The sequence below is a fragment of the Sinocyclocheilus grahami genome, unplaced genomic scaffold (assembly GCF_001515645.1).
Source record: "Sinocyclocheilus grahami isolate Dianchi unplaced genomic scaffold, SAMN03320097.WGS_v1.1 scaffold734.1, whole genome shotgun sequence".
Classification (NCBI taxonomy): domain Eukaryota; kingdom Metazoa; phylum Chordata; class Actinopteri; order Cypriniformes; family Cyprinidae; genus Sinocyclocheilus; species Sinocyclocheilus grahami.
In genome coordinates this window covers 526,069-538,553 of record NW_015505913.1, presented here as the reverse complement: position 1 = coordinate 538,553, position 12,485 = coordinate 526,069, and the positions used below count along the sequence as shown (strand labels likewise).

At 45.7% G+C, this 12,485-nt stretch overlaps 2 protein-coding genes across 5 annotated transcripts in view; both read left to right on the top strand.

The window, feature by feature from the left end:
• Positions 1–2,062, top strand: part of LOC107560609 (multivesicular body subunit 12A-like) — a 6,786-nt gene extending 4,724 nt beyond the window's left edge. For both annotated transcript variants that reach the window (XM_016244838.1, XM_016244837.1), the window contains exons 6-10: positions 411–551; positions 910–1,025; positions 1,150–1,208; positions 1,415–1,474; positions 1,661–2,062. In XM_016244838.1, coding sequence (XP_016100324.1) covers positions 411–551; positions 910–1,025; positions 1,150–1,208; positions 1,415–1,474; positions 1,661–1,726 — 442 coding nt within the window. In that variant the 3' untranslated portion in view covers positions 1,727–2,062. The remainder of the gene's footprint in view (positions 1–410; positions 552–909; positions 1,026–1,149; positions 1,209–1,414; positions 1,475–1,660) is intronic.
• Positions 2,063–2,554: 492 nt separating this feature from the next.
• On the top strand, positions 2,555–9,557 carry LOC107560607 (A-kinase anchor protein 8-like). Of its 3 annotated transcripts, none has more exons than XM_016244833.1 (14): positions 2,555–2,656; positions 3,802–3,846; positions 3,926–4,154; positions 5,561–6,092; positions 6,390–6,504; positions 6,588–6,643; positions 6,728–6,761; positions 7,165–7,252; positions 7,366–7,507; positions 7,585–7,690; positions 7,768–7,898; positions 7,985–8,080; positions 8,740–8,967; positions 9,061–9,557. In XM_016244833.1, the coding sequence occupies exons 1-14, from the start codon at positions 2,635–2,637 to the stop codon at positions 9,148–9,150; spliced, it is 1,914 nt and encodes a 637-aa protein (XP_016100319.1). In that variant the 5' UTR covers positions 2,555–2,634; the 3' UTR covers positions 9,151–9,557. The 3 variants fall into 3 exon arrangements, with proteins under 3 accessions (XP_016100319.1, XP_016100318.1, XP_016100317.1); XM_016244832.1 differs by having other exon boundaries at positions 7,165–7,279; positions 8,740–8,940; positions 9,046–9,557; XM_016244831.1 differs by having other exon boundaries at positions 7,165–7,279.
• Positions 9,558–12,485: the final 2,928 nt, after the last annotated feature.

The following is a 12,485-nucleotide window of genomic DNA, read 5'->3' as shown; positions in this document are numbered from 1 at the left end:
CTCTGGAGACGCTCTGGACACCGGTTCTGGAATCAGACGCTCTGAACACTGGTTCTAGAATCAGACGCTCTGGACACTGGTTCTAGAATCAGACACAAATCAGACGCTCTGGACACTGGTTCTAGAATCAGACGCTCTGAACACTGGTTCTAGAATCAGACGCTCTGGATGCTGGTTCTACAATCAGACGCTCTGGACACTGGTTCTAGAATCAGACACGAATCAGACGCTCTGGATGCTGGTTCTAGAATCAGACACGATGGACGCTGGTTCTAGAATCAGACACGAATCAGACGCTCTGGACACTGGTTCTAGAATCAGACACGAATCAGACGCTCTGGACGCTGGTTCTACAATCAGACACTCTGGGCTGCTGTTCTCGGTGTTTATTGTGTGTGTTTGTGTCTCAGGGACATAAATGGCTTCGTGGTGTGGTGTTTAAAGGGCCAGTTCTCCACTCCAGCGCCTCAGGCCAAGCCTCGCCGTGTCAGTCTGGACATGCGCAGTCTCTCGCTGGAAGGATCCGGACCCCTGCAGCCTCTCAGACCCAGGTACCCCCCACACAGCCGTCAATGTGGAGAACATCAGCATTATGGGATTCACAATGACGCGAGATTCTCACTCCAGTGTCTGGGTGATTTGACTGCTAAATTAGACCGAAGCAAATCAGCTGTTTGACGCTGGAGTACCTGCACAGGCAGAAACATCTATTCAGAGTCAAGTATTCCATTAGGGTCACATTTTCTTGATCTCCATCACTGGATTCACAGCTTTAAAACATCTTTAGTGTTGGTTTTAAAGTGCAGTCATGTAGCCTGATGCTGTAGGTCACAAAACTGGAAGATGTAGGGTGGTTGCTAGGGCATTGCTATGTGGTTTCTAGGCTGTTCTGACTGTCTGTTTCTACAGCAATCCTCCTGATGTCCCACAGAATGTCAGCTGTCGGCGCAGTAAGCTTGATACGAACAACCTGGTGGAGGGTGTGAATGACGGTGGTAACCATAGCAACATCCACAGTATCACAGGTACAGCAACAGACAAACCAATCACATCATCCTGTAATATAACAGAGACGCACACATATCATCATATCCATCATGCATTTATCAATCACATCACGTGTGATGCGAGTAAAATGTTTGTTCTTAGGAATGGATGGAGTTCCTTTCTCTCTACACCCGAAGTTTGAGTCTCAGTCAGACACAAAGGTCAGAGGTCACTGCATCACTCATTAACATGTGGATATATGTAAGAAATCGCATGCATCCGTCTGGTCAGTATGGCTCGGTAAAGCCTGACAGGGCTTTTGTTGACTGGCTTGAGAGATCTTTAAAAAACACGATGCATGCACAAAAGCCTCATGAACCCATCACTATCAAGTGTTCAATAACACACCTGCTGTTGTGTGTGTCAGGTGTCTGCGGGCGCGCTGAGTGGCATCCGTATCAGATCAGTGCAGGACATTGAGAACGAGGTGAGGGGGTCTGCATCGGTCATAACTACGATTATAGGAAATCACTGTCATTCTAAGACGCAGACACATCAGATTTTTTCTTATTGTTCTGGGGACTTTTATTTTGAGTCTTCCTTCCTTTGAGGTGATTATTTGTTCATTGCTGTGTAGTTCAGCAGATAGTAATGACAGATTGTTTCTCTGCAGTATAAATACACGTTTGCGGTGGAGGAGCAGGCAGCGGAGAGACTCTGTCCGTCAGCGAGCGGCTGAAATCATTCCTCTCGGCTCCGGACGATGAAGCCACACAAGTCCTTCTGCTTGTATAATCACGTATGGTTAAGTTAGACCCAAACACACGGCTGGTTCTGGTTGGTCTCATCCTCTCGCTTTTCTTCTCTGGGTTGGTTGAACGTGAAGGACTTTCTGCATCCAAACACATTATGTACGTGTGTTTCTACGAAACACTAACAGGCGACACAAAGTGCTTATATGTGCATTATATGCCATTTTATACGGCCAAAATATTGTATGTATCTGTTCTGGGGTTTTGAGCTGCAGTTTAGTATTTAAATAGTGTGCTTACACCAATATCCTTTATTTATCTTTTTTTTTAAATGTGCGTTTCAGAAATGTGGGGACTAAAAAATAATGTTTTTCTTGTATTCTCTGAATTGCTCTTTAGTCTGTTTAAATATTCTTAAAACTGTTGGATAATGTCATGCTCTACGGAGCTCTGCGAGCTGAAAACAGTTGTGCTTGCTTTGATAAAATCTGTCTTTGTGTGGAATTTGAATAAAAATGATCAGATCTTGATTGACTTTATTTGCAGACTTGCACAAAGGAAGTTACATTTTAACCAGAGCCATTTTCTGTCAAAATTCACATGTAGCCCTAAAGCGTTTTATAGGAATGCATTTTGTTATACTTTTCCATATCTACATAAATGCCTTATTTCAGGATCATTAAGAAAACCACAGACTGGCTGTTAGCAAGTGCTGTAGTCTCCACAGCTTTATCCCGCACGCGCGTTTGTTTTGGAATAGTTCTCCCGGCCGTCGGTCATTGGGTCGCTCAAACGTCAATCACTTGGCCACACCCCTCTGTGGGCGGAGTCAGCGCGGCCTGATAGCGGCGCGAGCGCCTCGCACTCAAACACACACACGACGCAGCGCTGCAGGATGGATCGAGGATATTCTTCAGGTCAGCGTTTTAATGTTTACTTATTTCATGCAAGAGTCTTGTTTGTGTGCTGGGGTCGTGTGTTATTCCGGTTTTAAGGCCTGTACGGCAGCGCAGTTCGTGTTTCGCTCTGTGTGTACGTGCGTGAAATGGCGCGGGTCAACATAATGCGTCGAAGCGCTGTTTAAAACATTAAAACAGAGTTGATCAGTATTAGTTCCTGCTCTGAGTGAGTTAGACGAGCTGCGAGTACATCATCACATCTTCACAAAATGGACGCTTAATGTAGGCGCGCGTGAAATGCTGTAAAATGGCTGCCGCGTCGCTATTGTTCGAGTGACTGGCCTGTGACGGTACTGCTGATCGTTTTGGTATCAGTTAAAGCACAGCCTTCATAACTAACTAACTGTACTGACATCTCGCATACCACATGCTATTAGTTCACCGCTCTTTCTCTTTCAGTAAAACCAACTTAATTATTTCTGACATGTCTGTAGGCCCAGATATAGATTTCTGTCCAATCAAATGTCGTTTTGAGTGGGAAAGCCCCGCCCTCTAAGACCACCTGACTCTGAGCAGCCAGTAATAAGCCAGTATGAAAGATCTCAGTTTAAAACCTTCAGATTAAAGGGTTTAACTAACTTGGCTGCAGATGTTTCTATGATGAGATTCTGCTGCTTGTGCTGTAAATCAGTGAGATGTTTATAAGAGCAATATCAGCGGTCGCTCTATATCTCCAGTAATCTGTCTCAGTGAGATGAGAGTGAAATGCTCCAAACATATAATGCAGTGATTGAGAGCTGAAGAAATAAAGGCTCCTCAGAAGATGTGAGATGTTCTGGAGGCTTGTGAAGATCATTCCTCCGCTGAGGAACAGTGAAAGTAAAGCTTCTGGAAACAAACGCTCCTCAAAAGATCCTGAGGATCAGATTTGAGACTCTAAAACATGATTGATGGAGAATCAAGTAAAGCTGAGCTGCTTCAGTGCAGTAAGTGTTCATCTGGAGATATTACTCTGATGCTTACTTGATCAAATCAGTCCAGATCTGACACGAGAAGCTCCAGCTGACCGTTTTTGGTCATCTAGAGAGACTTAGATACTCCCGGATCAAATCTGAGGTCCAGAGCGAGCTGTGATGTCTCTCTCTGACGTGTTCTGGTTTCAGGGTTCTCTGGCTGGGGAGGATCGGGTGGAGGAGGGTCGTCCAGAGGTGAGTCTGCGGCCGTGTTCGGCTCCGTCACGTTCACATGTTGGTCCAGCAGATAATCAGCTGCTCTGTTGCGGCTCAGGCTCGGGCGGGTACGACCTGTACGGCTATAAGGACTCCATGTCCAGCAGCGGAGGCTTCGGAGGAGGCGGGTACGGGTCCAGCGATCGGATGAAGAGAGGGCTCTCCGGGGGGTCTCTGCTGTCCTCCAGCGGCTCCAACGCAGACGACGTCATCGCCAAGATCAACCAGCGGCTGGACATGCTGACGCAGCTGGAGGGAGGCGTGAAGAGCGGCGCTCGCGGAGACAGGTGACGCAGCACACACACCTGAAGCCAGACGGGGATGTATTAACACACCAGGTGTTGTGCATAAGACAGGAGCTTATATTTATGCCGTTAAATGCATGCCATGCATAATATACACATCCAGCCTTTAAAAAAAAAAAAAAAAAGGTCCATATCAACACGATTCGTCTGGTAGTGTCACATCTAGCACTAGTTTGTTTGCTAACTGAGGGTAAAAACATTAGCTCGTCTGCTGATGTTATCTCTCCTCATTCGCAGCAGTAACTGCTTTAAGGTTATGGTTTTACTATCTCCCAGATCTGCTTAGTTTGTCCCTGCAGCACAAGTACACTTAAGATGTCGTCTTACGGACGGGTAGACGCCGGTATGCATGTTTTGCTGTATGCACACAAGGCTGTGATGGATAGACGGGCAGTCTGTTGTGCGGGGGTTGTACCGTCACATTGCGTCACCTGAAATTGTTTTGAAAAGACATTTTGAATGTTGCAGCAGACTACCGTTCGGAAGTCTCAAAATAAATTAATAGATTTATTCAGAAGTGACAGTAAAGACGTTTATAATGTAACTAAAGCTTTTTGAACAAAGAATCCTGAAAATAAAATGCATCACAGTTTCCACTAAAATATTGTGCAGCACGACTGTTTTCAACATTGATAATAATCAGAAATGTTTCTCGAGCAGCAGATCAGCATATTATACTGATTTCTGAAGATCATGTGACACTGAAGACTGGAGTAATGATGCTGAAAATACAGCTGCGCATCACAGAAATACAGTACAGTTTAACAGAGATTCACAGAGAAAACTGCTGTTTTACATTCTAATAATATTTAGCTGTTTTTACTGTAATAATACAGTCTCGATCATGTACGTGTTTCACTCACAGCCTTGTTTCCATTTGGTAAATATGGTTACTTCCGGGACTAAGTTGCAGTTATTTGCTTTCGAGTGTTAAGCTCAGTTCTTGTAGCTGGAACAACTAAAGCAGTGGTGTTTGTGTTAGTACCTAGATTCAGAGAATGCTTCCTGACCATTTGAACACACACACACACACACGCTCACACACTCTGTTTGGTCCTGATCCTCAGACGGCGGCCCCATCAGATCTGACTCTACGCTCACAGATAATGCTAGCGCTGCCCTCACAGACCCCAGAAGGGCCCCGGATCTCACTGTTTCCACCTCAGTCCCGTGAAATATGTGCAGTGTTGTTGCCTTATATGTCCATCTGTGCAACTGTCATTCTGAAGCTTTTCCACAGCCTGTCTCTTCCCACAATGCACCTGAGCAACGGGGCTGTGGAAGGGCTTGAACGAATGAGCGCTGAATGATGAGTTTGTTTATCATCTGAGTCGACGACGACCGAAGTGCCGGCTTGACCTTTGCTCTGCGCCTCCCTCCCTCTGCAGGTTTGCCCAATACGAGTCTTTCGACTCGCGCTCCACCTCCCTCGGCCCCCGAGATCTCTACAGATCCGGTAGCTTTGGGTTCAGCGACTCCCGGGGCGACATGATGGCCCAGCGCGGAGGCGTGGGCTTTGGGGTCATGGGCGGAGCCGGAGGGGGTGGGGGCGGCTTTGATGGCTCCGCCTTCGGATCTGCCAAAATGCGGCTGACTCGAGACTCCGCCTTCTCGGGCTCCGGCTGGGGGGCGGAGCAGAGATCCCCGCGCAGGAACAGATCGGCAGGGGGGCGTGGCTTCGGCCGCAGGCAGGATTCCTCCTCCACCGCTGGCATGGGGAGAGGAAGTGGGCGGGGCGGTGGCCACCAAGGCCACTCCCCCGCGGGGCGAGGAAAGCTGCCCTCGCTCCTGGCCAATCGCATGTACCCCGACAGCGGGGCCTTCCAGTCTCAGCGCGGGCCCCAGGACTTCCCTGCACGGAACTTCGGAGGGGGCCCGAGGGCCAACCGGCAGCACGGCCGCAAGAGACCCCAGAACCGAGTAAGTACCGCCCGCTCCCTGCAGGGGGCGGGGCTGAGAGATCAGCGCTCACCCCTGCACATAGGGTCCAGTCAGGCGCATTCATTCCACCAACCCTCAAGGAGAGGCTACCCCAGTCTGACCCCCATTTGAGCAGTTAGACACTGACAAACACCAAGTGGGGTAGCTGTGTAAAGTGTCACACAGTCAGGATAGCTCAGCTAACACTGTAAATCCTCCCATCATTGACTCTGACCTTCACGACTACACAAAAGAACACACCCTCAGATCTCATTTGCATATGTGTTGTCGTGGCAGCAAGTGAAAGCTCAGCGCGACGGGCAGAAGAAGAGGAAACAGACTCTGAGCGCGACCGACGAGCCCGAGTCCAAGATGGGCAAAACCGACACCACGGGAGACACGGCGGACACTGGTACGAGCGCATGCGTTTCCCATGATGACCGCTGGTCTTCAGCTTCCTGTCTGTGATTGCTGACGAGTGTGGCTGTGTTTCAGACGCTGCGGCGGGAGAGCACACGCAGGAGTCCGAGGAAGCTGCAGCCACCGCCGGTGTACGTTCACACTCATTTGTCATGTGTTGTGAAAACATAGTCAATTATCCAGAAATACAAATAACATTTCTCTCTGCTCTCCAGGAGTCCAAAACAGACGATGGAGGAGAAAGTGCTGGTGAGTTTCCTTTCTTCTGCAACATAACCCCAGACCTTTTATTATTTTACTTACTAATTATTCACATTTTTAAACTTAATAAAAAAATAGAAAATATGATGTGCTGCACTGTATGCAGTTAAACTGGTCCACTTCCTCTGAAAACCCTGTCTGCTTTGTGTGTTTATGGTTGCATGATTGCATGTGCTTCATTAGTCTTCATTCACTCTTAAATGTCTTGACTAATTGAACCCAGTGAATTCCTGGATGGATGGATGTCATCAAGTCCTGTACTACTTACTTTATCTTACTGAAATCCTGTTTGACTCCGAAATGCATCACAATGTTAAAAAGCCTCTCAAGGCTCATGGCGTGAGATGCTGAAAAAACAGTGTTGGCATGTGATCTCTCTCTCTCTCTCCAGCGCCATCCAATCAGGACGAGAGTGCCAAGGGCAAGAAGACTCCGCCCTCTGCGGCCAAAGTCAGGAAGAGGAGGGGCTTCTTTGAAAGGTCAGGGGTCAAAGTGTCTGCACACAGGTCAGGTTCCTTGCCGTCTGTGCTGAGTGCTTGCTTCCCGGGCGTGTTTGTGGCTCACGAGGGCGTTGTTCTCCGGTGTTTCCCAGGATGACGTTCGCCTGCTCCGTCTGCAAGTTCCGCTCGTTCTACAGCGAGGACATGGCCGTCCATCTGGAGAGCAAGTTCCACAAGGACCACTTCAAGTTCCTGTCCAATCAGCTGTCCAAGCCCACCACCGACTTCCTGCAGGTGCGGACGCTTCACTCACAAGTGAACAGAGTTGAGTGCAATGTGACGTCATAACGGCCGGTGTGTGTGTTTTGTAGGAATATCTGAATAATAAGTACAAGAAGACGGAGCAGCGAGTGAGTCAGATGGACAACCACAGCACCGTCATCTGCCAGGTGTTCAAAGAGCAGGATCTGACGCGAGGTGCGCAGTCTCCCTCAAACAGCAGAGGCATGTTTACTCCAGCTGCAGAGCCTCACGATGTCACTTCCTGTCTGTAGATCTCGGCATGGAGCACTTCATGAAGAAGGTGGAGGCGGCTCACTGCTCGGCGTGCGATGTCTTCATTCCCATGCAGCACACACTTATCCAGAAGCACCTCAAGTCCCCTGACCACAACTACAATCGCAAGGTACAAACGCCCTTCAGATCAATCCGAGGCTTTGAGCTGCTGGTGAAGTGCTTGCGTGACCTCTGACCTCTGTCTGTGTGTGTCAGGGCACGATGGAGCAGTCCAAGAGGTCGAGTCTGTCCGTGGCGCGCAGCATCCTCAACCACAAGGTCATCGGCAAGAAGCTGGAGAGCTACCTGAAGGTGCGTGTCTGTCTCTCACGCGTCACATGCTGCACTTCATCATTTTGTGGTCCTGAAACCATATTTTGCCATATGTATGTGGTTTTTAACTTTAACTTGTTTTAAAAATGTCACTCTACATGTCACTACATGTATAAATAACTATATCATGAAATATATCGTTACCGTGAAATACAATTCGTCATACCGTGACTGGGGGGCCAGTTTTCTCTCAGAAATTGCTTGTAAATTTTGTAACACTTTATTTTCAGGTGTCCTTGTTACACATGTTACATGTACTTACTATTACAATAACAATTAATTATGCATAATTACATGCAAGTAACTCTAAGCCAAACCTAAATCCTAACCATATAGTAAGTACATGTAGTTAATTAATATTACTCCGCACTTATGTGAATATAAATAAGTACAAGGAAACAGCAAATAACAACCTGAATTTTAACGTGACGTTTTAAATTGTATTTTCTCGTAAAGCGTGCTCTTTATTTACAAATTTGAAAACATTTGTTACGGTGTAGTGTAGGGCTAGTGTTGATTTATGCCTTTTTCAAAGGACAAAACGAGCGCGCTATAAATCAATACACGCGTCACTCTTAATAAACATTTGAAATATTGTTTTATTTGTAAGTTTTTGAGTTGCGTTTGTCGTTTGGCAGGGTGAAAACCCATTCAACGGTAACCAGGACGACCAGGATCCCGAGGACTCCATGGGGATGGAGGTTTCTGAGGCCGATCTCACCAATGAAAGCCTGAATGAGATCAAACCGGAAGAGGAGGGGCCTCTGGTGGAGGGGGCGGAGCCTGTCGCAGAAGCTGTTGGAAATGGGGAGGAGGATGAAGAGGATGCGAAGATGGAGGCTGTGGAGGGAGAGGAGGGCGTGGAGGCAGACGAGGGCGAGGAGGGTGTGGAGGCGGAGGACGGCGAGGAGGAGGGTGTGGAGGAGGCAGAGGAGGGTGTGGAGGCGGAGGACGGCGAGGAGGGTGTGGAGGTGGGTGAGGAGGAGGCAGCTGAGCACGGCGTTGATGCAGGAGCCGCAGGAGACGCTGATGCAGTACCGGCCGAATAATCGTTAACGAAACCGCTGATTAGTGTCCATTTGAAGAATCACTTCTACATCCTAAACCTTTGAACTTTATATGAAAGCTAACCCTGGATCAGGGCAGAAATGCAGCCTGAGGACCAATCAGAATAAAGCCTGCCTCGTGTTTGTCCAATCACAGGATTGCTCCGCCCCTCTACGCATGTGCGTTTGGTCTGATTAGATGCGCGCGTGTCATGTGACTGTTGATGTGCCTCTTGAGATGATTTCAGTTTGTCACGTCTTTACACGCTGAAGCAAAACGTTTAATTTCCTTCTGATTTTTCGTTTGGTTTGGTTTCATGGATGTTGCCCTGTAGAGCAGAAGTGAAATGCTTTAATTTAGCAGTTGCCACTCAATGTTTTTCTCTTGTGTTGAGGAAATAAATGTTTGTAAAGTCTTTTGAGTGTCTTGAGTGTTTTCCTGAGTGATGTTTTGTCAGGCAAGTTTAATTGTTACGAAGCAACATGGTTTTTCAGGTTATTTTTTTAGTAGAAACTGATATGCTGTTTTAAAAATCACAATTGATGGAAATTCAACAATAATATGGTTAATATATAATATATAAGTTAATTACAATTTTGAAATATTAGTAGTTTGTCTATAAAATGTATGAAGTTTGTTTATTTGTAGTTATTTTAGTTCTTCAGCTTAACCTGTAGGAAAATAAGAAATAAATATAGCTGCAAGCAGCGATTATCAGGGATCGAGCGCTTTTAGGCATTTAAGCACGTGAAAAAAGACATTACATATTATTTATCAAAACTAACCACCTAAATCAATGATTTAAAAAGCTTTTTTGGAAAATCCAGGTAATTTGGCATAGAAATATGATTTTTAATGGTTATGACTGTTATAGCGCCACCTGTGGTCCAGTAAGCATGACATTTTGCATGCTTGTTTAAAATGACCCCTCGCATATGTTCACCTAGTTTCGTGAAGCTTTGAGTTTTCGATTTATTGGCTTTTGGGTGTATTTGGACACACCGCTCTTCTAAACGACCTCGTTATAGCAACCCAAAAGGTAAAGTTAAACTTTTTTTGGATGATTTTTAACCTAGAGTCCAGAGAAATGTACGGCAGACAAGTGTTTTTTTTTTTTTTTTCTGAGATTGAGTGAAAAACCTAGGATTAGTTTGCAAAAGTAGTTTTTTTTTTCCATATTCTCATTTAACAAACTATTTGATTGACATCAGTGTTTCTATAGGCAAAGTTGTTCAGAATGAGGAGATCTATCAGATGATACGAACATATACTTTCCAGAAGGCCAACAATTCACTAAAAATGTTTTTTTATTGGTCTTATGAAGTATTCTAATTTGTTGAGATAGTGAATTGGTGGGTTTTTGTGAAATGTGAGCCAAAATCATCACAATTAAAAGAACCAAAGACTTAAACTACTTCAGTCTGTGTGCATTGAATTTATTTAATACACGAGTTTCACAATTTGAGTTGAATTACTGAAATAAATGAACTTTTCCACGACATTCTAATTTATTGAGATGCACCTGCATATGTGAAAAACCGCGCAATATACAATAATTTACGTCCTTGAAAAATGCGATGTGGCCGATTTCTATCAAATTTCTCACAGACCTTTAGGGCCACGAGTCAAACAGGCCCACTGAATTTTGTTCTGATCAGCCTCTGTTAACCTTGTCTAATAGGTGCTCAAACTTAAATGTTTTCTGAGATACGCAAATGTCCTTATAGACACTTGTGGCACATTGGATAAAGATGCCACATCCCAATTTTCATGTTGATCGGACAAATGATTGCGTCGTTATAGCCATTTTAAAGTTTTTTTTCCCTCTTATAGGGCCACCAAGTGGCATGCTCCGTGCTTTTATTTCATGTGACCTCAGACTGAGCTGTTACATGACTGATCTGAGTTTGGTGAAGATATCTCATTCCGTTCAGAAGCTAAAGCCGTTTTAGTAAAAGGGGCCCCGGGCCCTTTAGTTTTGGTGTCCCTTTGCGACAGTGATTGAAAAAGTTAAAGTTTTTATTTTGATATTTACTGATATTCACTCTCCAGAGAATCTTTCTGCACTGGTTTGGTTCCGAAAAACCTAGGACTGGCTTGCAAAAGTAGACTTTTCAAAAAATCCGGTTTAGGAGTTATGAGCGATGTCGTACTTTAGCTCGCTGTAGCGCCCCGTCAGGCCGATTGGGGCGAGCTTTGGTGCAGTTGTAGACGGTTGGGAGTACTACCATCCCTCCAAGTTTCAAGTCTCTACGACTCACGGTTTGGTCTGCCCGATCAGTCTTAGGTGGAGATGAATGATCCTGGGCCTTTCTAACAATTACACTAGTGTTTCAGTGCTACACGCTTGAACCTTTAATAAAAGTGAAATATAAGCCCTTAAGAATGATATTAAAGAATAAATGGATTCTGAGATTTTAGCAATCATGAGTGTATAAACCTCTCAGTTCAAAAAAGAAACTTGAACTCGATGAGAATCTGACACTTTTTATGTTTGGATTATTTGCTATTTTTGCTGTATAGCGGCATTTCTCCCTCAAGGATGCATTTCTATGATATTGGCGTTTTGTATGAAAAAAGCAATGGCCGTGTGGTCGATATCTGGAGCTGCAACAGATAAAGCTGAGATGTTTGTGTTATAGACTGTATTAATGATGAGTGTATGAGGCCTGATATTACTGGCACTTTAATCTGAACACTAGTTTGTGCGGCTCTGGATGACTCCTGATGATATTTGCCATATTTAATAATAACAAAGAGGCTTTAATGTGAGTTTTAGTACAAATGTAAATGAATATCTTCAGCAGCAGAGGGAGCAACACACACACTAATGTGCTTGTGTGTGTGTGTGTGTGTGTGTGTGTGTGAGTGAGTGTGTGTGTGTGTGTGTGTGTGTGTGTGTGCGTGAGTGTGTGTGTGTGTGTGTGTGTGTGTGTGTGCGTGAGTGTGTGTGTGTGTGTGTGTGTGTGTGTGTGCGTGAGTGTGTGTGTGTGTGTGTGTGTGTGTGTGTGCGTGAGTGTGTGTGTGTGTGTGTGTGTGTGTGTGTGCGTGAGTGTGTGTGTGTGTGTGTGTGTGTGTGTGTGCGTGAGTGTGTGTGTGTGTGTGTGTGTGTGTGTGTGCGTGAGTGTGTGTGTGTGTGTGTGTGTGTGTGTGTGCGTGAGTGTGTGTGTGTGTGTGTGTGTGTGTGTGTGCGTGAGTGTGTGTGTGTGTGTGTGTGTGTGTGTGTGCGTGAGTGTGTGTGTGTGTGTGTGTGTGTGTGTGTGCGTGAGTGTGTGTGTGTGTGTGTGTGTGTGTGTGTGCGTGAGTGTGTGTGTGTGTGTGTGTGTGTGTGTGTGCG